A 24058-nucleotide genomic window follows, 5' to 3' on the forward strand; every position below is an offset into this window, starting at 1 on the left:
AGCTACTATTTCCTAACCACTGAAATTCTAGTTCTAATAATAGCTAATAACAAGAGCTACTATTTCCTAACCACTGAAATTCTAGGGTTCCCACTGTCATAGTCTGATGACTCTCTTCTGTTCATTCAGCAGACATTGCATACTATACACTACTTGCCTAACCGAGAGCATGAGTTTGTGTAAGAGTGTAAGACACTGACATATAAATGAAATATCACCAATTTGGACTGATATAAGAAAGCCAATGTGGTTACAGAGTGTTTAAAATGCAGACTGTCTTACTATCTTTATAGGGATAGGATGGCTCAAAGGAGGTTAATGAGAATTTAGCAGCTGAGGCCCTGCTTAAAGCATTATATAAGAATTATTTTTAATCAACCTGTTGATTATTTATATAAGAAATAATGTTCTAAAATGTCTTTAAAATATTTTTCTGGGAATAAGAAAAAACTTCCACCTATGTTCATGTAACTAATTTTTGACTTTTCAAATCTTTTATTAAAAAAAATAAAAAGGCCACACCTGATCCTACTTGTTGACAGAGAAAGATGAGAGATCTTGAAATGGCTCCTGTGCTCAAAAGTATTTGTCAGTTATCATAGAGCCCGAAGTGCCAATATTGAAGACATATTTCTTACCCAAAGCAGCAAGTAATACTCAGCAGTAAAAAGGAACAAAAAACTCCTAAAGGTCACATACTGTGTGATTACACACCACACACACACAGACTCTCTCACACACACATATGTATCTAAAACATTCTCAGAATGACTGAACCGTAGTAATGGGGAAGAGGTCAGTTCCAGGAGTTACAGAGGGGAGGTAGGAGGAGGCTGGATATGACTATGAAGGGGAAGCAAGAGGAAGATCCCTGTGACAATAGAATAGTTCCCTATCTCAATTTCCTGGTGCTTTTGCCCAGTCTACATGTGTGATATATACACATTATACCAAGTATCAGTTTCTTTGTTTTGATATTTAACTGTATCTACATAAGATGTAACCATTGGGGGAGACTGGGTGAAGGATGCACAGGACCTCTCTGTATTGTATTTGGTACTTTCTGTGGGTCTATAATTATTTGAAAATAAACATTTTCTATTTTCAAACAATGTTGTGTTTCTCTGACTCTTAAGAAATTTTTCAACATAAAAAAGTCTGTGATAATGGTGGTTGGGGTAGTGCAGTAATGGAAATAACAGTGGAGAGGGGAGGTATGAAATTCTTAATCTGGATCAAATACTATGCTAAGTACTTTATGTTCAATACATGTATTGTTTTATTTAATCCTGAAAACAATCTTGTGATTATAAATTTTTTTGTTTTATAATAATGTGCCCAAAGGAATAGGAGTTTATAAACCCAAGAGCTGCCCATGGAAGAAGCATTATTGGAGTCATCAGGAAACAGGGCATTCCGTAAATTAGACCAAAACAATAGGAGGATGGATATTAGGGACATTAGAAGGGACATATCATGCTAACATCAAAATGGAAAAATCATCTACTTCACAGTTGTGTTGAGAGTCTCCTTGTTAATATCATTCATAATCAGAGAGCACTGATTTATTTTTTTTTAAGAGAGAGGGTCTCACTGTCACCCAAGCTGCAGTGTAGTGGTGTAATCCTAGCTCACTGCAGCCTTGAACTCTTGAGTTCAAGTGATCTTCTCTCACCTCAGCCTTCCAAGAAGCAAGGACTACAGGCATGCACCACTACACCTGACTAATTTTTTTTATTTTTTGTAGAGACTGAGTCTCACTGTGTTACTGAGGCTGGTCTTGAACTCCTGGTTTCAAGTGATCCTCCCGCCTTGGCCTCCCAAAGTGCTGGGATTACAGGCGTGAGCCACCACATCTGACCTCAGAGAGGGCTGATTTTTGAATCAGCCATTCTAAAACAGTGGACCTAGAAAGAAGAAATCTTCTACCAGTAGCCTTCTTTCTAGATACCAATCCAACAGGCCAGAAGAAATTTGGGGTCTCATAATCTGATACCAGTATTTTCTCCTCAGTAGTGAAAAGAGTTGAATTAATGCATTCACTCTAAGCTTGTTTTGGGGGAATGATGAGGTAATAGTTAAAGAGAGTAGACAAAGGTTAAAGTAATAAGAAATGCTGAACTTCCAAAAAAGCTGGCCTTAATATTCTCCATCAACTGGCAGTGTTCCCAGTGATGCTTCTATCACAGACTGTGATAGAACTGGCATACATAATAATCCTTTCTTCTTCAATAATATAGTAAGACATCACATCCATATATTTCCCAAATAGGACTGCCACTGCCTATCTAGTTAAGGAGTTATCATTCTACTGTTTCTCTTGAGAAATGACACTAAGGCAAAACACTTTTGTTTTTAAGGGGTTCTATTGGCCACTTAAAATACCCTTGATATATGACCAGAAGTCATTGAATTAACTAAAAACAAATAGTTGTGAATTACATAGAGGGCTTCTCTCAGCCACATGCTTCTCATAGATAATGTAATAAAGATCATTGATAAATAATAAAAATTTGCATTTCTCACATGGGAGAGGTCCCATAATACAGCTCATTCGAACACTGAGGGAGTGGTGCCCTCTAGCAGTGCATGTGAGAAATATTATCATATAAGTATATTAAATATAGCAAATAAGGATCTCCCACTATCTCAGCTACTCTCAGACATAAGGGGTAATTTGACAGTTGGTTTTGTCTTTTCCAAGCTACTGGAAACCTACTGAAGTTTCCCTTCCATGTGCACTAATTTTTTAAGTGCCAGCAAAGGTTAGATTCTAATAGTGCCCTTTTGGGGACTTTACCAATAACTTTTAAAATGTCATTATCTGTGAATGTCACATAAAACAGGTCCCTTTCTCTTTTCTTTCAGACCTGCCTTAGATCAGTGTTTGGGGATGAGAATAAAGGGTACAAATAGGAAAAAACATCATCCTACAAGCTGAACAGCATCTCAGGTGCAAAAGATGGTCACAAAATGGGAGAATGTTAAGAAATCGATTAATGGCTCAAGTATTCAAAAACTGATGAGGTTCTGACTCTTTTCCCTTAAAAGCACTGCAGTTTATGGTTACAACTGATAGATTTGCAGGGTTCGATAACTTCAGAAGCTAATTAAGTAAACTGAGTAAACAAAAGAAAAGAACTTGATTTTTTTTTTTTTTTTTTTTTTTTTTTTGAGATGGAGTCTAGCTCTGTCCCACAGGCTGGAGCGCAGTGGCATGATCTTGGCTTACTGCAACCTCCGCCTCCCAGGTTCAAGTGATTCTCATGCCTCAGCCTCCCCATTAGCTGGGAGTACAGACGTACAACACCACGCCTGGCTAATTTTTGTATTTTTACTAGAGACGGGGTTTCACCATGTTGGCCAGGCTGGTCTCGAACTCCTGACCTCGTGATCTGCCCACATCACCCTCCCAAAGTGCTGGGATTACAGACATGAGCCATCCTGCCTGGCCTTGAATTTTTAATTCCATTGTAATTAGTAAAAGAAGTTCGAGCCAGTCTTATCTCTAAGATATTCAAAAGATTATATGGCACACAAATAGTACATTACAAATGCTTTTGAAACTGAAAGGTGTGGTTTCTGGTTTCTGTCTATCTGATAAATCCTGTAAAAGCAAAATATAGTTTTTTGACAAATATGCCCATGTGTTGTGCACAGTTTGATTTATGTAAACTCATTTCAAATGCTACTGCAGAATTCCTCCTGAATGGATGAAAAATGTCTGCCTAAAGTGATAAAAATATATGTGTGTAGAAAGATATAGTTTTAAGAAGGGATTTTTATGAGATACAGATTTGTAACTCAATTTCCTTTAAATATTCCTTTAAAATATTCTTAAAAAAAAAAAAAACTTCAAGAATACCTGACTGTTTTTTTGTTTGTTTGTTTGTTTGCTTTTTACATTTTTGTGTCAGTTCAGGGGTTTGCATTGAGTTTGCTCTGCTGAAACACTTTTCTGTGACTTAGCTTACGTGGGATTGGTAAGTAGGGGAGTGATGTCAGTGTAACATAGACCCTGGATTTGTTCAGGTATTTTACTAAGTAGCAGCAACGCAACACAAAGCCCACAAACACAGATTAACACAGCTAGCCAAGGGAAAATACCTACTGCACGTGATTCCCATTCATGCCACATTCTTCCTCTTGGCACAGTGTGGCCACGTACTCTTACATGGCAGTGCTTATTGCGTAATTTTCAGTCTTTCTATTTGCACTTATTCCATAGCTTAGCAATCTCAACTCTTCTTTCTTCCATCAAGCCACCTTCTCATGCATGTGCACACACACATACACACACTGCATTTTTTGTAGTAGTTATGATGAATTTAACTTATCTTTTAAATCATGTTTATATTTAATTATGCTTGATAATTACTAGGATGGTTATTGTTTTTGCAGTGTTCTCGTTACATAAATATTGAGTAGGTATGTCCTGACCCTGTCTTTTTCATAAACCCTACAATTTTTATTACATGATTTTGCAGACCACACAAGAAATACATTTATCTTATTGCAGCAAAAACATTTGTACATCTGTACTTGCCCTCTACTTATTAATTGCAATTATTATCTTTGAATTACTCCCAGAATTATAGACTTCCCCCTTAAATCTGAGGTAAACAGATTGAGATATCAATTGCCTACAAGATTCATTTTTAAAAGTTTACCTTCCCGTGAGAATACCAGCCCCAGGTGTACATTGCATGGCCCCGTTAAAAAGTAACCTTTCCATCTTTATTTGTTTCTGGGCAGTTACCGAAAGTATTTCCACAACAAAAGAATGTAATCAAGATTTAATTTGCTTCCACTGAAGTTTATTTTCATTTTTAAAAATCATTAGCCTATGATTTAGGAATTTTTAAGAAATTGGCCCTCATTACCCCCCAAGCCCCCGCATTCACCTAACACACGCTCCCAGTCCTCCTTTAAGTAATTTGTGGTTTATATTTAAATTTTACATTCAACATGGTCTTAAGTATTAAATTCCACCAGGTCAGACTGCAGTGAGTCAGGGTTTTAAAATATGGTAAGATTCCAAGAATGAAACCTTCCATTCTAAAATCTCTTCTTACACATTAATTCAATTAACTCAGAAGAAAATAGATATTTTCCAGGAAAAAATGTCTTTTATTTTACTTTTGTGAGAATACAAATACGTGTCTTTTGTTTTAGGAAAGAAATAATTCTCTAATAGTATTTCCATATAACTATGTTACTGGTGTTAGCATGAGTGAATTTTTTAGAACACTAGTGGTAAGCATATAATAGAGCTTTCTCAATACCTACACTCCAAAAGCAAGTCACAGCTTCTCCTAAATGAGCCAAGTACTTGCAGTGAAAAGCTAAACAAAGCCTTGTTTTTAAGGAGAAGCTTACAGAAGGTGACAATATAGAGAGTTCAGCATGTTCTCTAATGGAGATATATATGAACAGAGTACCATGGGACAAAGCAGAGGTGGTGACCATATCAGAGAGGGAATGCTTTAACCTACACAATTAAAAATATATATTCTTATGGAGTTCCTAATTTTGTTTCTTTCTCTTTCAATTTTCTGAAATTTTAAAATGTTTATTCACTTGAACATACAATAATTTTCTTTAAAAGAATCCCTCCACAGGGAGATGAGAATATTCTGTGTCTTGATCTTCATGGTGGTGTATATCAGATTCATCAAACTGTACACACACAAATGGTACACTGTACCAAATACAAATTATACCTCAAAGTTTAATAAATCCATCAAAACATACAGTGCTCCATACTTTAAAAAAATTAGCTTCCTCCCTTTGATGATGAAGGTGGCAATAAGTGTATTAGAGAAAGAAAAAGATGTCAGGCGCTGTGGCTCATGCCTGTAATCCCAGCACTTTGGGAGGCCAAGGCAGGTGGATCATGAGGTCAAGAGATCAAGACCATCCTGGCCAACATAGTGAAAGCCCATCTCTACTAAAATACAAAAATTAGCTGGGCATGGTGGTGCATGCGTGTAGTCCCAGCTCCTCGGGAGGCTAAGGCAGGAGAATCACTTGAACCCAGAGGTGGAGGTTGCAGTGAGCCGAGATCGCACCACTGCACTCCAGCCTGGCGACAGAGCAAGATTCCATCTGAAAGAAAGAAAGGGCGGGGGGAGAGAGAGAGAGAGAGAGAGAGAAAGGGGGGGAAGGAAGGAAGGGAGGAAGGGAGGGAGGGAGGGAGGGAGGGAGGGAGGGAGGGATTATCTCATGGAAGGCTGTCTTGCATAATAATTATTTTTTCACTGTCTTTCAGCTGTAGGTCCGGATTTTTCAAGAACACTCCTGAAAAGAATCACTCTTGTCAAAGTGGGAGGCGAAGTTGTCATTGAGTGTAAGCCAAAAGCATCTCCAAAACCTGTTTACACCTGGAAGAAAGGAAGGGACATATTAAAAGAAAATGAAAGGTACTGTCTTGAATTATTTTCAATATTTGGTTAACCTGTAATAATTTGTTGGTCTGTTATTAATAATTCTAAGGGGAAGGTGGGGTGACTATCTGCTATTCCTGGACTAAGTGTTAAAAAAAAGAACAGAAGCTTTGGATGAGTGGTACGTTATTGATCTTTATAGTCCTTCTGGATTTGGGAATTCTACAAAGCACTCCCTGCAGAGACAGATCACATGATCCCTGCTGAAGACTGCCAGAGCTGCCTGAAGATGAACAGTCAGAAACATCCTCCTTAATTTTAGCCTGAAATTTTTGTCCCCACCTTTCCCCATCCTAAGTCCTTTGGCATATGTAAATAAGCCCAGGTCTTAATTGCTATGACAACCCTTCAATTATATGGCAGTGGCTATTATGTCTCCTGTTAGTTTCTCCTTTTTTGAGGCTATCTCTAATTTCAAAACTCATTCTTCATGCAGCAGATTATTATGCTTGATTTTTATTTTAGTTACATCTTTTTGAGACAACAGGTTCTTTATCTTTCTAATATCTAAACTCTTCATCTGTATATTTCTTATACATGAATTACATTTAGCATGCATGTAGTATATACAATGCAAATATATAGGAGTTATTTGAGGTTTTACATTAGCTTGCATGAAATGGCAGGTGTCTGTAAGACCTTTTCTTGGCTGTCACCCCTGTAAAATATCCCCTACCTTTTTCTGTAATCTACTTAATCTATTGCAAAATGGTAATTATGCGTGGATCTGTTTGTCACCTATAAAATAGGATTTGCCAGCTATATATATATTGATTTTAATTAATGCTAAAGGTCAAGTACTCAAGGATGCAAGAAGGAAGCCTATAAAACTGTGTGTGTATCTACCCTTTACACCTGTACACCTTTGGATTTGCATATACAAATTAGATCTGATGATGACAGTGTTGTCCATTTTAATGGTTTTTGTAAACAAACCTGGTATGGTTTATAAATGGTGTATTCATACATATATTATTTTTTAATGCTTGCTATGGACTAGGGAGTAACACATGTATTAAATTCATAGTATGCATCCCTTTCTGATTTCTAGTATATCAAGAAAGCAATGTAGTTCATTGAATGTTGACATGGCATTCAAATTTGTAGCCAAACCTGAAAATCGATAGCATAATTGCTTATTTTGCAATCTTCAACTTGAGATTCATTTTCTATTTTATTTAATTCAGTGTTCCTTAAAATGTGACACATGAGATTACTTTTAATAGTTATGTACTTACTTTTAATAGAGTTGAAATATAACTAGTATGTACCACATGTATTTCTCAGAATAAGGCTACACTTTAAAAGTTTTAATTTTAAAATGACACTAAGACAATAATAATATGAGTATTAGACATGTCACAAATCATGAAGGAATAAAGTTATAATAACGTTGTAGGTCAATCAGGAGAAGCTAAGCTATGCTACTGTAACAAGCAACCCCGAGTTTCTGGCTTATAACAACAAAAGGCAATTTCTTTCTAATGTGGTTTGGTGGTAGCTCTCCTCCTCTCCAAGGCCAGGCTGGTGGACCAAGATGCTCTGGAACATTGCCATTGCAGAAGGAAAAGAGCCAAACATGCATGGGTTCTTAAAGCCTCAACTTAGAAGTGCAGCACTGCACTTTCACTCACGTTTCATTGGCCAAAACAAGTCACATGTTCCTGCAACCCAGCATTGAAATATAATCTTACTATGTGCCTGGAAGAAAAGAGACAACCTAATATTTTGAACCGTATTAATGACTGCTTTCCGTTGCTACAGCTTAACCATTGTTACAAGCTAATTAAATTACCTTTGGGGAAATAGTATTCCAGTATCAAGAATTCTATATAAGTGAATTTAATTGATTGTTTCCACCACTTGACTTACCACAAAGCTTGTCTTTATCCAGTTTTCATTCTATCTATTCCTGACTTGACTAATATGGTCCAAATATGCTTCCACATTTATTTTGCACTAAAATATATATATTTAAACTGAGGAAACTCCCCATCATTACCTAATTACTGCTATATATCGCCTCCACCTTCACTGGGACCAGGCTAGTCCCAGACTGTCAATATTAGCACTTACTCTCCACATGAGTGCTGTGTTCTCACAGTTCTGATCCTCCTTCCCACCTCACTCAGAATGTATTAACCAGATATGATGACTTTGTTAATGCAAATGCATTAAAAAACTGGCCAGGTGTAGCATATAGGGGAATGCTGGGGACTTCAGTGTGTGCCCCATCCAAGGGAGACACCTGCCGCTCAGCCATATAGAGACACAGGTCAGGTACCTCCTCATCTTCTTGTTCTTCAAAAGAAACTAGAAATCTAGACGTTTGTTTGAGCTTCCAACTTTTAAATGTCAGCAACTAATTTTTATTTGATGGATGTACAATACAAACTGTGCTTATAGACCAAGTTTACTTCATGAGCCACTGGTTTTTAACTTCGGAGAAAAACACAGCAAGTGGAACATTTCTTAATTTCTAAAATGGGTGAACAATGAGAAAGATTCTATGATTGTTTTCTCATTGGCAGAGAAGAGATTCTGCCATTTTTCTCATTTCTTTCCAATAGAGAAGAGGGAAAATGAAGTGGATGAGTGAGCAAAAGCAATTGTAGATGAAACTGATGAGTAAAAAATTTTAGAACCCCTATTTTAGGAAAGGATTGACCTGGTAGACCAACATGAAGTACAAAATTCTTTGACTATACAGCATTGAGTAATAATTTCTAATGCACTGCCTCATTAGCCTTAATTCTCTTTTGAGATCTAGAATCTTAGGAATCACAAGGCAAGTCTTTAACCTTTGATTAAAAAGATTATTAATCCCTTAAGTAAAAAATACTGGCATAACACAGTGAAACAACACTTTATGATCAAGCACCCTTTTATTAATGTTCTGTCTAGATTCTATGTTTTGAAAGACTTTGCTAAACTCTTACTTATTGACATTTAATTTCAATTTTAATTAATCAACTGCCTACAAGTGAGTTTACAGTAGTGGTATTAGAAGCAACATTTTAAAAATTAAAGAGGTTTTGTCTCATCTAACCTTATGGTGATATTGTAGTTAGCTAAGTGGATATAGATTCAGAAACACTGGTTTAACGTTAACATGTTCGTTATCTTAAAAATGTGTTTCAAATATTCAAATGTGTTCTTGTTTCGGCTTCCCATTCTTTTGGAAATATGCAGCATATTCACACTAGCCTTATCTATGTTAATCCAAGCATCTAAACGAAAGATTGAAAATTCAAGTAATTTTATGGCATTCTTCTTGGGTAGGCAGAATATCCGTAAATGTAAAACATTTCTTATTGTCTTGTATATGTCTCCAGCAATCAGTGTAGGCGATATCAGGCATTTAAAACAGGGAAGACCTGTCACACAGCTCAAGAGCTTTAGTCCTCAGGAGAGATCTCTAGTCACCATGAATGCAGTTGGAATCATTTGGATGAATTGAGGAATTAAGCCTACTAATTGAATAAGGTTGATTATTTTATTTACTTTTAGTTTTTAGATGGAGGGTACTTTGAGGACAGGTAAGACTGAAGTTGACCTATTAAAAACAAAAACATTAAAATACAGAAATAGTAGAATCATTAATAAAAAACCTAGAATCCTAGAATTATAAGGAGCTATACAATCATTGTATCAACCAGGGTAGATGCTTATGGTTGCAAGTAAGAGAAACACAACTCAAAACTGGCTTAAGGACAAAAGAGAATTCATTGGCTCATGTATTTGAGAAGATCCAGGATGAATTGCAGCTTCAGGTATAACAGGGCTCAGGTGCTCACACAGTATCATCAGGACTCTGTCTCGCTGTCTTCCTGTCTTACCTGCACCTTTGGCCGTGTTGGCTTCTTTTCCAAAAGGCTCTCCTCTCCTGCTAGTAGGGTGACTACTGGAGCCACGTACTCACCCTCTTTTCCAATGTATCTCAAGAGTTCCTGAATAGAATCAAATAAGCTTGCTTTGGTCAGTGTCCTTCTCTGGACCAGTCACACTCAAGGAGGATCCGATCCACTGATCAGGCAGACGTGAGTCATGTGCTTGTCCTAAGAGCCACATGGGAAGGCCTGCCTCAAGCCATGTGGACTGAGAATGGGACAGGAGTTTTCCCAAAGAAATCAAGCTGCTATCACCAGAAGAAGAGGGAATGGATGCTGCACAGATGCTGATGCCAAATTCCCACTGTAATCACAGAACCCATCTTCCATGCCAGGGCAGGGATCCCCACAATGGCTGGGCCACATCCTTCCCTGGTTACTAATAATGATGGAGACCTTGCTAATTGTTAGAAGATTATGTCCTTGCAACTTCCACTCATTTTTGGTTTCACTTTATGGAATTTTACAGACAAATTATTCTCCACCACCTCTCACTTCCCTTTCTATAGTGGGAGGCTACCCTATGTTTTCTTTCAATTCTTTTCTAAGCCCAAATGTCCCCCTTGTATCGGATTTCTTCAGACAGCATTGTTTGGCATCCTCTCACTATTTTGGTCATTTCCAAGCAGTTTTAATAAGGGGAAAAAAGTAGCTTTATTTATCTCCACAGAAAAGGATGATGATTATTACTGTTATACTAAAGAGAAAAAATGATCTTCAGTGAGTTTGGATTAAGGCAAGCAAGTGAATGATATATCATAGAAAGACCACTCCCTACCAATGTTTATTTTTAAAAATTAATGTAGTGCTTAGACAAGAAAGTTTAGTTGTCTGGAAAACCCACTGAGACAAAATATTTTAGTTTTCACCAAAGCCAAATAAATGAGTAAACTGTTACTCTTGTTAATGTTGTGTAAATAAAGGCTTCTTATTCTTATGCTTAAGAATTTCCCTCCATGCTTTTAAATATTAGACTAATACATTATGTCAAGCATATGGATAGTAAGCAGATATAGGTATGCCACTGAATTTTTCCAAAAAGAATCTCAGACCTACAGCCTGCATGTTGCAGGCATGGGTTTAGAACAGCAGCATGACTCTGTTTTGTGAATCTAGCCAATTCCAGTCTCATTCCATGGATGCAGCACTCACGGAGTATTTACCTTTGCTTGGCACTAGAGAGAGAGAAAAAAAGGAGACATGAACCTAGCCCTCAAGGTGCTCATAGACTAGCGCAGAGGCCCAGTAGCACAATATCAATATAAATTTTTCAACAATCCTGAGGCATATGTTATAAAGGTGATATATTGAGAAGGAGTACTGGAAAGTGTAGGGCAGCAATAGATCGTGGAGGCCTTGTGTTTTATGTCTGTAGAGTTTAGACTTGAATCAGAAGACCATGGACAGAATTGAAGGATTTTATGCAAGGGAGTGCACAGTCATATGCGTGCTACAGAAAGATTACTGTGCCTGTAACATGCAGAAGGAATCAGGGTAGGGGAAGTTTGAGGATACAGAGAGGGCAATTCCAGGTGGTAGTCTAGGAAGAAAATCACAACACGTGGATCACATCAGTCTTCTGAGAGTGAAAGAGAGAAGCGTGATATACAGCCTATTAAAGGGTAGAATTGAAAACACTTAGTGACCTAGTAAGTAGAAGGATTGAAAAAAAGCGGGGGAAAAAAGGGAAATGACTCCTAGGATCCCACATTGAGGAGCTGGTGAATGGCAGTGCCATTTGCCATAGTAGTAAACAGAGAAGGAGCAAGACTGAGAAGGGGCAAATAAAGAAGTTATTATTAGCATGTTGAACGTGAGGTGCCTGCAAGTGGTAATGTCGTTCAAATGGGGATTCCCATTCAAATGTCACCTGCTCACAGACACCTTTTCCCAGTAACATACTTAAAATTGTAAAACCCTCACCTTCTTTTCCTAATTTATATATTACAGTGTTTGTCACTATCCCACATACTATGTATTAACTTTTAATTGTTTACGTATTTATTTATTATTTTTTATAGACAAGGTCTTGCTCCGTTGCCCAGGCTGGACAGCAGTGGTGAGATTATAGCTCACTACAGCCTTGAACTCCTAGGCTCAAGCGATCCTCCCACCTCAGCCCCCTGAGAAGCTAGGATCACAGTCACATGCCACCATGCCCAGCTATTTTTTTTATTATTATTATTTGTAGAGACAGAGTCTTGTTATGTTGCCCAGGCTGGTCTTGAATTCCTGGCCTCAAGCAAACCTCCTGTCTCAGCCTCCCAAACTGCTAGGATTACAGGTAGAAGCCACCATACCTTGCCCACTTTTTAACTTTATTATCGATCTTCTCCACCCTCCACCCATTGGATTGTAAATTCCATGAGAATAGAAATTTGTGCTGCATGTGCCTCTGTGTGTGTGTGTGTGTGTGTGTGTGTGTGTGTGTGTGTGTGTGTTTGGCTAAACAGTACAAATTTAGGCCAGTCACGCCTGTAATCCCAGCACTTCAGGAGACTGAAGCAGGCCGATCACGAGGTCAGGAGATAGAGACCATCCTGGCTAACACAGAGAAATCCCGTCTTTACTAAAAGTACAAAAAATTAGCCAGGTGTGGTGGTGGGCACCTGTAGTCCCAGCTACTCAGGAGGCTGAGGCAGGAGAATGGCATGAACCCAGGAGGTGGAGCTTGCAGTGAGCCGAGATTGCACCACTGCGCTCCAGCCTGAGCGACAGAGCCAGAATCCGTCTCAAAAAATAAATAAATAAAAAACTAAAAAGTACAAATTTATATTCTTATAGTTCTGGAGGTAAAAATTCTGATATGGGCGTCGTTGGTCTAAAATCAAGCTTTCAGCAGAGATACATTCATTCTGGAGGCTCTAGAGGAGAATCTGTTTCCAGCTTCTACAAGTCACCTCCATTCCTTGACTCGTGGTCCCTTTGCTCCATCTTCAAAGCTTAATGAAAAAGTGAGGGAGGCAGGTCTCAATCAGTAGAGGTTTATTTAGCCAGGGCTGAGGTCATGGCTGAGAAATACATATATCACAGGAGTATCTGTTACTGGTGCTCTTCCAAAAGGGGGTTTGAGGATTTTTCAATATTTAAAAGGGAAAGAACAAGCAAGAGAGGAAAAAAAGGAGGCAGATGCTTACATTCTTACGAGGCTGTGATCAGCCTCAGTAAATGTGCATTTTACATGTGAAAAGACAGCGTCAAGGAAAAAGTCCATTATGCATTCGTCGCAGGGTCAGCCAAGGGATAATTTCTGATTTTGTCCTTTTCCTCTCCCTGGGAATATAAGCTGGTAATTGACATTGTCAGGGTGAGATTCAATGGAATTTGGTTTTAGGGCTAGTTTATACAGGGGATGTGTATCCTGAAAGATTTAGGGGCTCACAAGGAATTTCATTTATGATGCAGGCCGTCTGGGGAGATATGTGGCCTTCTATCATTGTGGGAACCTGGCTTATGGGTGAGACTATGATACAGGGTTGTGAAATTACACCTATCGGCCTGGGAACAAAAGGAAAGCAGTATTGCGTGACTCAGTTCCCAAGCTTAACTTTTTCTTCGGCATAGTGAGTTTGGAGTCCCGAGATTCTATTTTCTTTCACACTAGTAAAGGCAAGTTCTTCCCCCATCCCATCACTCTGACCTCCTCTTCTGCCTCCTTCCATTTTGAAAGACTTTTTTTTTTGTCTTTTTTTTTTTTTTTTTCCTTTTTGTGGAGAACGGGGTCTCGCTATATTACCCAGGCAGGTCTCGAACTCCTGAGCTCAAGCTATCCTCCCGCCTCTGCCTCCCTGAGAGCTGGGATTACAGGCGTGAGCCACCGCGCCCGGCCTGAAAGACCTTTTTTATTGGGCCTTCTGTGTATGTTTTGTTCCATTCTTTAACACTAGAACACTGCCGAGCATAGAATAAGTGTTGTATGAGTGTCCCATAGGAAACTGGAAGTACAGATCTGAGTTGAGGAGTAGAGATAAAGATCCATAGATAAGACATCATCAGTAGATAAGAAGTCATGGAGTGCATACGTTCATCCAGAGAGAGTTCTATAGAATGAGAACATCTATGGTTCAAAGGAAGGTACCCTGAGGAACAGACACATTCAAAGAATGAGCAGAAGCCACGCCTGCTGGGAGGTGTAAAGGAGGAGACTCAAAGAGGTGGGAGAACATCTAGCAGAAAGTAACAAACAGAAGCCAAAGGAGAAGAAAGGTGCAACAAGGAGTAAGCACTTGGTGCTTCCAAGACCTTCAAAAAAATAATGGTGCAAGCATGACTGCTGGATTTAGGAACCTTAACATTATCTTGGGCAGAGTACTTTTAGGCCACTGTGGACTAGTTTTGAAGACACAATAAAATTGTATAAACATCCATACTCTTAGGCATATCTTGCCAGAACGAAATACCTGTTTAGGTCTGCCTGACCCTCATAGTGTAATAAGATCAAGTCTAGAATTCTGTGAAAATACACAGCTGAGTCGGCCGGGCGTGGTGGCTCACGCCTATAATCCCGGCACTTTGGGAGGCCAAGGCAGGTGGATCACGAGGTCAGGATATGGAGACAATCCTGGCTAACACGGTGAAAGCTCGTCTCTACTAAAAACTACAAAAAAAAATTAGCCGGGCATGGTGGCGGGCGCCTGTAGTCCCAGCTACTCGGGAGGCTGAGGCAGGAGAATGGCGTGAACCTGGAAGGCGGAGCTTGCAGTGAGCCGATATCGCGCCACTGCACTCCAGCCTGGGTGACAGAGCAAGACTCCGTCTCAAAAAAAAAAAAAAAAAAAAAAAAAAAAGACAAAAGAAAATATCCAACTGAAATAAGAATGAAATTCATGCTCATGTGTCTTGTTTATAGACACTGATGTCTGCCTCCAAAGTGAAATTGGATCATAACCCTAATTTGCCTCTCTTCCCAAAGGTTTTTGGAAGAGTTGAAATTCATGTAAGACATGGAAGGAAATCCCAGTGCAGGGCTGCACAACTCTGTGTTGCATACAAGGTGTGAAACCCAGGTCAGAAGACAACACTGGCAGTCTGGGAGGCAAAGCAAATGTGATGGCAGGTATTTGCCCAGAAGGCCTGTGGAATCCTAGTGTGGAAAGGAAAGTTTATTGCTTCAGGCATTCTGTTTCTCTTCTGGAGGCAGTGTCTATATACGCGCTCTTAATGAGAAACCTGCCCTCAGGCTATCTCTTACAGTTGCTGCAGAGCTATACAGCTCTGTTATTAGGAATTCTGCCCTGGGGAACAATTATGTTATTGCAATAATTAGAGGCAGTTCATCTCCATAATAATGGAAATCCTGCCTTGGAGGCAAAACAACATCAAAGCAACATGAGCATCATTGCTCTAGTTGGAATCTGTTGCCCTGCTTATTGGTAGTACTATCATTTTAATTTTGCATATGCAGTTACGAAAGAGAGCTTATACTGCTCTTCAAATTCAGACCTAGAACTTCTTTCCATTACTTCAGTTTATCTCTCCTAGAGCCATGGATAAAACAGTTATGGTGTTAAGCTCTCCTGAAGTGCAGTTGCAAAAGTGTTTAGGGAGATTTGCGTTTTAAAAATGTTTGTCAGAATCCACAGGCCCAGTCCTCTGGGAGACCCCATAAACTTACCCTCAGCCACAAGCCTTTTCTACGTTGGTATAGTGTGTCACGTTATTTTATGGCCAGGGTTAAAATGATGACTAACTCCAGTGACTACCTGAGATGGGTCTGACCCTTTGTTCTAGTCTTGTGGCATAGTAATACCACAAGACATACATGTGGTTATACAACTCAAAATATATAATGGAATTTGTATATGAAACTACTTTTTAAAAAGTGTCCAATCTAAAGGTAACACTTGATTTTCAAAAAAAAAAATCTTTTGAAGTGTCTCCCATATTAGTCCCCTCCTTGCAAGTAAGTCTTTTGCCACTCCCCTGGTTTTCAGCCCTCATTGTCTCTTGTGTAAAGTTTACAGCGATTCAACCAACCTCTTAAATGATTTCATTGGAACCAGCCCTCACCCAAATCTTCTACAAGATGAAACTTACCACATCACACCTTTGAGAAATTCAGTTTAATGAATATCTGTCATGTTTCTCCCTGGTATAAGATGTATTTGAGATTATCAACATAAACTAATTTTTTTTTTTACATTAAATGACCAATTTTTTTTTATTATACTTTAAGTTCTGGGATACATGTACAGAATGTGCAGGTTTGTTACATAGATATACACATGCCATGGTGGTTTGCTGCACCCATCAACCCGTCATCTACATTAGGTATTTCTCCTAATGCTATCCCTCCCCTAGCCCCCCAACCCCTGACAGCCCCTGGTGTGTGATGTTCCCCTCCCTGTGTCCATGTGTTCTTATTGTTCAACTCCCACTTAGAAATGAGAACATGTGGTGTTTAGTTTTCTGTTCCTGTGTTAGTTTGCTGAGAATGATGGTTTCCAGCTTCATCCATGTCCTTGCAAAGGACATGAACTCATTCTTTTTTTTTTCTTTTTTATTATTATACTTTAAGTTCTAGGTACCTGTGCACAACGTGCAGGTTTGTTACATATGTATACTTGTGCCATGTTGGTGTGCTGCACCCATCAACTCGTCAGCACCCATCAACTCGTCATTTACATCAGGTATAACTCCCAATGCCATCCCTCCCCACTTCCCCCTCCCCATAACAGGCAACATAAATGAATTTAAATCAAGGTTCTACATGTGTCATAGAAAAGGAACAAAACAATTTCTTCCATGATTTAACAGAGACTTTTTATCTTATCATAGTTATAAACTTCATATTTACAGCTATCGATTATTTAATTAATGTTCATTTTCCCTAAGAGGTTGAAAGGGCCATGATGAAAAGCGCGATTTGTGTTGGAGCATACAGGTTCCCCAGCTCCTTGTGCTATACCTAGAGTAGAATAAGCACTAATGTTCTTGTATGAAATGAATGAACCAACCCAAATCATCTGATTCTTGGAGGGGATTGGAGAAAATGTAGTGGTAGGATATTTAGGTGCAAGGAGCAGCAGGAAAGAAATGTATTTGAAAGGAAAGTAGAGAGAAAGGTTTGAGCAGGGGGAGATAAAACTGGGACATCTCTCAGAATCCAGTTGAGAAAAGCATTGCATGGCAAGCCAAGAAGCTTGCATTTCACTGGGAAACAGACAGAGTGAGGGAATGATTTTGTCTTGGAGCTTCACACTTCCTTTTCAGTTATTGCCTGTCCTCCATTGGTTGAGTTCAGTGTCTGTACTCAAGTAGTATCTGCCGTGACTTACCATGCACCCACCTGGGAAAGCACTTCAACTTCCTAAGGCAGTGTTTCTCCATTCCCAGAGCAAAGATCCGGTGGTTGTTCCCAAACTTAGCTCTGTAGCTCAGTGCCAGGCTGACTGCAGCAAAATCAACTGAGATATATTTTAGAAAGCAGAGTCCTCCTCTCCTTCTTCAAAGATGCTTTCTCAGGAATTCTGAGATGGGACCCAGGAATCAGAATACTTGTTTCCCATATGATTTTAATGCACACTCAGGTATGATAATGTAGCAGTGGCTCCCCATTGACTTCAGGATAGACACTAAGTCTTATGAGATGACCAGAAAGGCTCTGTATGCTACTCAGGCTCCTGCCTGCTATCTTACCAGCTGTCTCACTTCACTCACCTTTACCCTCAGTTCTTGAGCACATGGACCTTCTCTCATTTCTTCAAATGGCCTTCTTCCTCTTGCTGCAAAGCCTGAGAACCTGCTGTTCTCCTTGCCTGAAATGCTCTTATCCAGGCCTTGAAAAACTACAGTCCACAGGCCACATCCAACCCTCCAACCTGTGTCTGTACAGTTGGCAAACTGAAAATGATTTTACATTTTTAAATGGCAAGAAATAAATCAAAAGAAAAATATCATTTTGTGACACATAAAAATTATGCAAATGTCAAAATTCAGTGCCCACAAATAAAGTTTTACTGGACAGGACACAGCCATACTCATTCATTCACAAATGGCCTGTGGCTGGGGCTTTTATGCTGCAAGGGCAAGATTGACTAAGTGGGACTGATCCCACCCAGATCAAGAAACCTAACGTATTTACTCTCTGGCCCTTTACAGAAAAAGTTTGCCAAACTCTGGTGTAACTCGTGGTACATTTCTGGAAATGTGAAGTATTAAAACATCTTCATAGTAACATGATCTTCCCCCACCTTGGGTTTTTTGTTTGTTTTTTGTTTGCTGTGTCTTTTATTTGTTCTTTGTGACTTACCCTTTTGATTAAATTGTCACTTCCAGCATGTCCATCTTATGCAAAGCAAAGGGGAAGTAAATTTGGTTGGAGGTCCAAATTATCTCACTTTGCCCTCTAGAGCCGTGTCTCCCAGCTTTTGCCAGGAAGAACTTCTTTTCATGCCCCCAAAATCTGAATTCCCTGGAGAAATCAGAGCCCAGGGGAGCTTTAAATGTGAAGACATAGAGGGTGAGGGATGGTGGCAGTGGAGAGAAAAGTAGATACCTGGTTATCTTCCCTGTATTTCTGAACAACCAATAAAAAATTGAAGTAATGGGAAATCTCCATCCTTGGTTGAGGATCCATGGTTTTGCATGGACTATTTTATACAGGTGTTTAAAGTTTATGATGATAAATATTTATGAACGGTGTAGTTCAGTTGAAGAAGGAAAGAGAAGACAGCCATCACAGGACTTGCTTTCTAGAGTTTTATAAAATTCAGCTACTGTGACCCTGTATACACACATGAAACAATTTAGAAACCACCAGCAAAGCAGAAATCAACATAATATAGCCCAAACAGAGTCCGTAGCAGTGCTTAGGGAACAGACAGGGAAGAGACTCTTGGTCAGGCAGGGTCTTCCAAAATCAGCTTCCAACAGGAAGTGAGTTAAGCCTTTGTGAAAGAAAATGCTCCACAGAGAGCGGAAGACAGGGAAGGGAGAAGTCTCCATGCTGGAGCCCATGCACATGCAGCAAGTCCTGTACAAGAAATGAGGGTAAGAGAGGGACCCAGCCAGGTGGAGGAGTTGCTATCTGCAGCATTTAGATGGAAGAGGTGGAAGGACAAACATCAACAGGAAGAAGCTACAGGTTTAACTAGAGTTTATTAACACTGTAAAATAATATGAATGGATATAAAATAATAGTGCCAGAAACACTGTGAGTCAGCTTAACTGTGAAGAAGTTTGGGAATCTCTAGCCATTAAGTAGAAATGAGACTTTGATCTCCTGTTATATCACTTATGTATTTATGAATACATTTTAGGCTTTGGGGATCCTTAGGGGTTTAGGTTACTTATTACTTTGGCTCTAGTCCTGTATTTCATGGGTATCTTGTGGCCATTTTTATCTCTGTTAAAAAATGAGCACTTTCAACCCCCCATCTGTCAATAATAATAGTAATACCTAGCGCTTTTTTTTTTTTTTTTTTTTGGTTTTTTGTCTTTACTATGCCCTCTGCTTAATTTCTTTTAATCCTCGTAAAAATGTCATGAGATCAGTCCTATTATTGGGACTCCATCTTTTAGATAAGGAAACCAAGGCTGGAAGAAAGCAATTTATTTACCTTACCTAAGGTTGCAAAGCTTGATAATGTTAAGTCTGGAATTCAAATCCAGGTCTCACTCATTGCATCCATGTCTACCAGGTTTGCTTGAGGAAGGAACAAGCACTAGATGCTTCTCTCTAAGGTTTAAAAGGGAGATAAAACTTTCATTACCTCCCTGGCATAGGACTGGCATAGCAGGTTTTCCTGATACTCATTTCATATTTTCAATAATAAATTGACAGCATTCAGATCCATAGCTTTATCATTTCCTGAGGGGGAGAATGGTAGGATGGTCTGATTTCAGGGCTGGGTTAGAAACATCTAAACCCTTTGGAGAAGAGGTAAATTAAGTCCTTGAACTACCTCAGCCATGCCTTTGTTCAGAGAAAATAGCTCTGTATCATCAAATGGAGTTAAGTGATCATGAAAATATTCAAACCAAAGTGGCATGTAATTAAGAGCAATTAGAACTGAAGTGATGTGACTGGATATTAAAACCAGACAGGCAGTGCTTTGTGCCTTCTCAGTAGAGACAAGGCAGATAATTTGGGTTCCTCCTAACTTTGTCATCTCTAGAAATAAAATCTGCTAGACTGCTTAGATGTATTGATGCCATGTAAATATTGAAGGTCTGGGATCATATACTAAGTTCGACCCCTATATTTCCGTTAAAGAGTTTTCTCTTCATATTTCAATCACAGATATTCCAGAGTTAATTAGATGTCTACTAGTAAATATCCATCATGATGTTTCTAAATCCCTTTTGCCAAATGATCTAATTAGAGCAACACTTGGCTTTCTATATAATTACAACATATGGTACCTAGAGGGTACATATAGTAGAATTATAGGTTGCCTGATGAGAAATCCAGGTGGTGGGTAAAAGACTCCATTAAATAGGGTAGGTGTGTGTGGTGGGGTATGGGCGTGGGTGTTAATGTACACCATTCCTCCTACAGCTCTCCCTAGGATAAGTAATATTTTGTAATTCAACTGTTCTTCCCACGTGAAACAACATGATTATATCATGGAACAGGAGTTTAAAATTTAAAAGAAAACAAATAATTGATGACATTAGGATAAATTTTTTAACCTTCCATGCCCCTAAAAGTGATCAATTATAGTAAGTCAACAAGGCTGAAAGCAGCTCTGTGTAAGATGCATTATTTGATGGAATGTATTCCTCCAAGCAAGATCACTTACCCAAATTGCTAAATATAAAACAAAGATGGGACCGAATCCTTCAACTGTAAGGAAAGAATGGTTTCTTAATGCCTATTTGTAATCTCTGGAAGTAGCCTACCCACGTTAGATAGGTGATGAGTTCAGTGTTGGTTTGTTGAATTTGAAAGGCTTATGCACTGTTGTGCTGAAGCCCACTAGCAAGGGCTCAAAAGAGTGGATTCTGCACATCTGTTCCCAGCTCCCTGTTCAGTGATAGTTCACATTCGTAGCTTGACATTGGCCATCAGGAGAGTATTTACACCATGGAAATAGGCCCACTTTGAGGGCATTTTTTCCAGAGCCACTGTGTTAAACATTTACAGAACACCACTACTTGTGGGCATATGCAGCTCAGAGTTGGCCATGACAGTTTAAAGTCCCTGAGACAGATTAGGTGGAGAAACAAGACTTTCCAGATTGTTACCTTTGAAGTAATAAGGGTGTGCGAGGTTCATTGAGAGAAAAGGGAAAAGCAAAAGGGCTGTGGACAGACTCTTCTGGTTTATGCAGAGTATGCATGAAAGAGAAAAAGAAACAGAAAAAAATTTTCAGAAAGCTAAACAGATAACCACAAAATAGGGCTGCTGTGAAATTCTAGGTATCATGAATGGACAGTGGTCAACAATGTCGGGTGTGGCCACAAAGTCATTCAGGATGAGACCACCAATGATACATATTTGGTGACAATGAATTCACAAGTGACCTTGAAATAAATACTTTTGATAAGTGCAAAAGCTGTACTGGCTGGATGGTAAGCAGCCAGATGCAGTGGATCTTTTTGCAGGTGTTAAGTAAGGAAATGGAAACTTAGATATACTGCAAAAGAGTGACATATTTGTGGCAAGAATCTCATGAGGATGGAGGAGATTGGGGAATATTTATAACCTGAGGGAAATCACACTGTGTCGAAGAAGGAGTTAAAGATATAAGGGAGGGGAGATGATTCTCAAGGAGAGAGCAGGAGAATGGACTAGAAATCAATTATTGTGGGAAATGAGGAGGAACCTGTCTTCTCTGTGGGTAGGAAGAGAGGATGAGTAAAGTCTCAGAGAAGTTCAGGGTGGAAGAGGGAGTTGAGGAATTTAGTATGACATAACTTTGACCTCAGTCTCAATAAAATGAGAGTCACAGTCATCTTCTAAAAGTGTGGTCATGGAAGTGATTGTGCACTTGAGGAAAAGGGAGGCCTGGACTATGTTTAATGGTCAATGTGATAGAAATAACATTTGAATTGAGCTTTTTATATTTTCAGTTGCTTCCACACGCATTGACTTTCCCACATACTGATTTGCTCTAAAGAGTTTTATTCCAAAAAAGGTGGTTTGTTCCAAAGGATGCATAAAATTGTTATAGAAAAAATGAGGCTGACTGCTCTTAATACCAAGAAAGATGTTTTTCAGGTGAACGCAATGTGTTCCAACTCAGAAGGAAAATAGTGCAATTTAAAATTACTATTATCTTTTCTCTTTTTCTCAAGGACTTTCACTCCTTCAGTCATTCCTGCTCTTTCTCTACATCATCAAACTCTCCCTCTTCTCCTCTTCCTATTGGATTATTCCTTCCAGCACATCTGCATCTTCCTCATCCACTTTGCCTCCTTTGCTCTGTCTACTTTCCCTTTCTCTCTAGGCAATCTCCTCCCCTCCCATGGCTGTAAACAACATGTGTGTACTGACAACCCTCAAATGTGTGTCTTCAGTACAGGATTCTCCCCTGAGCAATGTAGGCTTAACATCCCTCAGAAGGAACTCACTCCTGCCACCAATCTCCACTCTGAACCTTAGTCAGTTATACACCATATCTCTCTGATTGCTTGAGCCTGAAACCTGGAAATCACTGCTAATTTCTGTTTCATCACCCCATATATCCTATGCATTAATAAATTTTAAAAACTCTACTTCCAAAGAATATAATCTATCTCCTTCTTTCTGTGTGCATTGCTGGTGCCCTGGCCCAACCACCCTCATTTCTTGCCCAGATTGTTGCAGTAGCCCCAACTGGTTGCTCTGCTTCTATACTCATTCCCTTCCAATCTGTTCTCTGTGCTGTAGCCAGAATGGTCTCTCACAAAATGGAAATCAAATCTCATCACAAATGCTTAAGATAGAAGCTAAGCTGTTGAACACAACCTACAAGGCATGGCATGATCTGGCTCCTTGTTGTATTATTTTTGTGTTTTGTTTCATTTCCCCTCCCTTACATCTTTAATTCCTTCTTTAACTCCCTTTCCCTGACTGTAAGTGCCAGCAGGTCTGAGGCCATGTATACCACATTTCTCACTATAACATCAGTGCCTCCTTTCCTCTTCAATTTCTTCTTTGCATTTTTCTGAATTTGTAATTCCATATTTACATTTTCATTGACTTTACTGTTATCTGCCTTCCTAAACTGGCCTGTAAACTGTGTGAGGACAGGATCTACCTGGTTTCATTCACCACTATTTATCCAGCACTAGCCCTGGAATACAACTCAGGGCTTTAGTCAGTATGTGTTCAATAAATGAAGAAAGAAATCAGTGAACTTACAGCCTCATTTCACGAGGACTAGAGACTTCTTCAAAAATAAAAGCAATAGAAACGATAAAAGTAATTTAGTGAGTTGAAATAATGGAGAATTGTCAGTAGAAAAATTACAATGGCAGCAATAAAATAGCATATAAAAATACTTTCAGTATAATTCACAGGTCTGGTTGTGTCTGTCTTGCTTCCCAATCAAAGAAAGAAACATAATTAGTTACAGCCATAGTGTTTATAAGATTAAAAACAATTGATTTGTCCAATAGTAAAATCTTAGCAAAATCTTCCTCATGAGACACAATTACTACAGTAGATACAAGATTTCACAGATGTGCCTTATAATTTTCATACATTTGGCAAATTACGTGGTGATGAAGGACACCTTAGTAAATTAACTTCTGTGAGGTAGGGCCAACTATAGAGCTTTATAATGGTGAAGC

The 24058-nt window shown here is 39.0% G+C and overlaps 1 protein-coding gene across 2 annotated transcripts in view; it reads left to right on the plus strand.

The window, feature by feature from the left end:
• The window catches only part of CNTN4 (contactin 4), a 975901-nt gene that overhangs the window by 831717 nt on the left and 120126 nt on the right, over positions 1 to 24058 (plus strand). For both annotated transcript variants that reach the window (XM_028844377.2, XM_028844378.2), the window contains one exon: positions 6272 to 6422. In XM_028844377.2, the coding sequence (XP_028700210.2) occupies positions 6272 to 6422 (151 nt within the window). The remainder of the gene's footprint in view (positions 1 to 6271; positions 6423 to 24058) is intronic.

This window comes from Macaca mulatta, chromosome 2, assembly GCF_049350105.2.
Source record: "Macaca mulatta isolate MMU2019108-1 chromosome 2, T2T-MMU8v2.0, whole genome shotgun sequence".
In the NCBI taxonomy this organism is placed as follows: Eukaryota; Metazoa; Chordata; class Mammalia; order Primates; family Cercopithecidae; genus Macaca; species Macaca mulatta.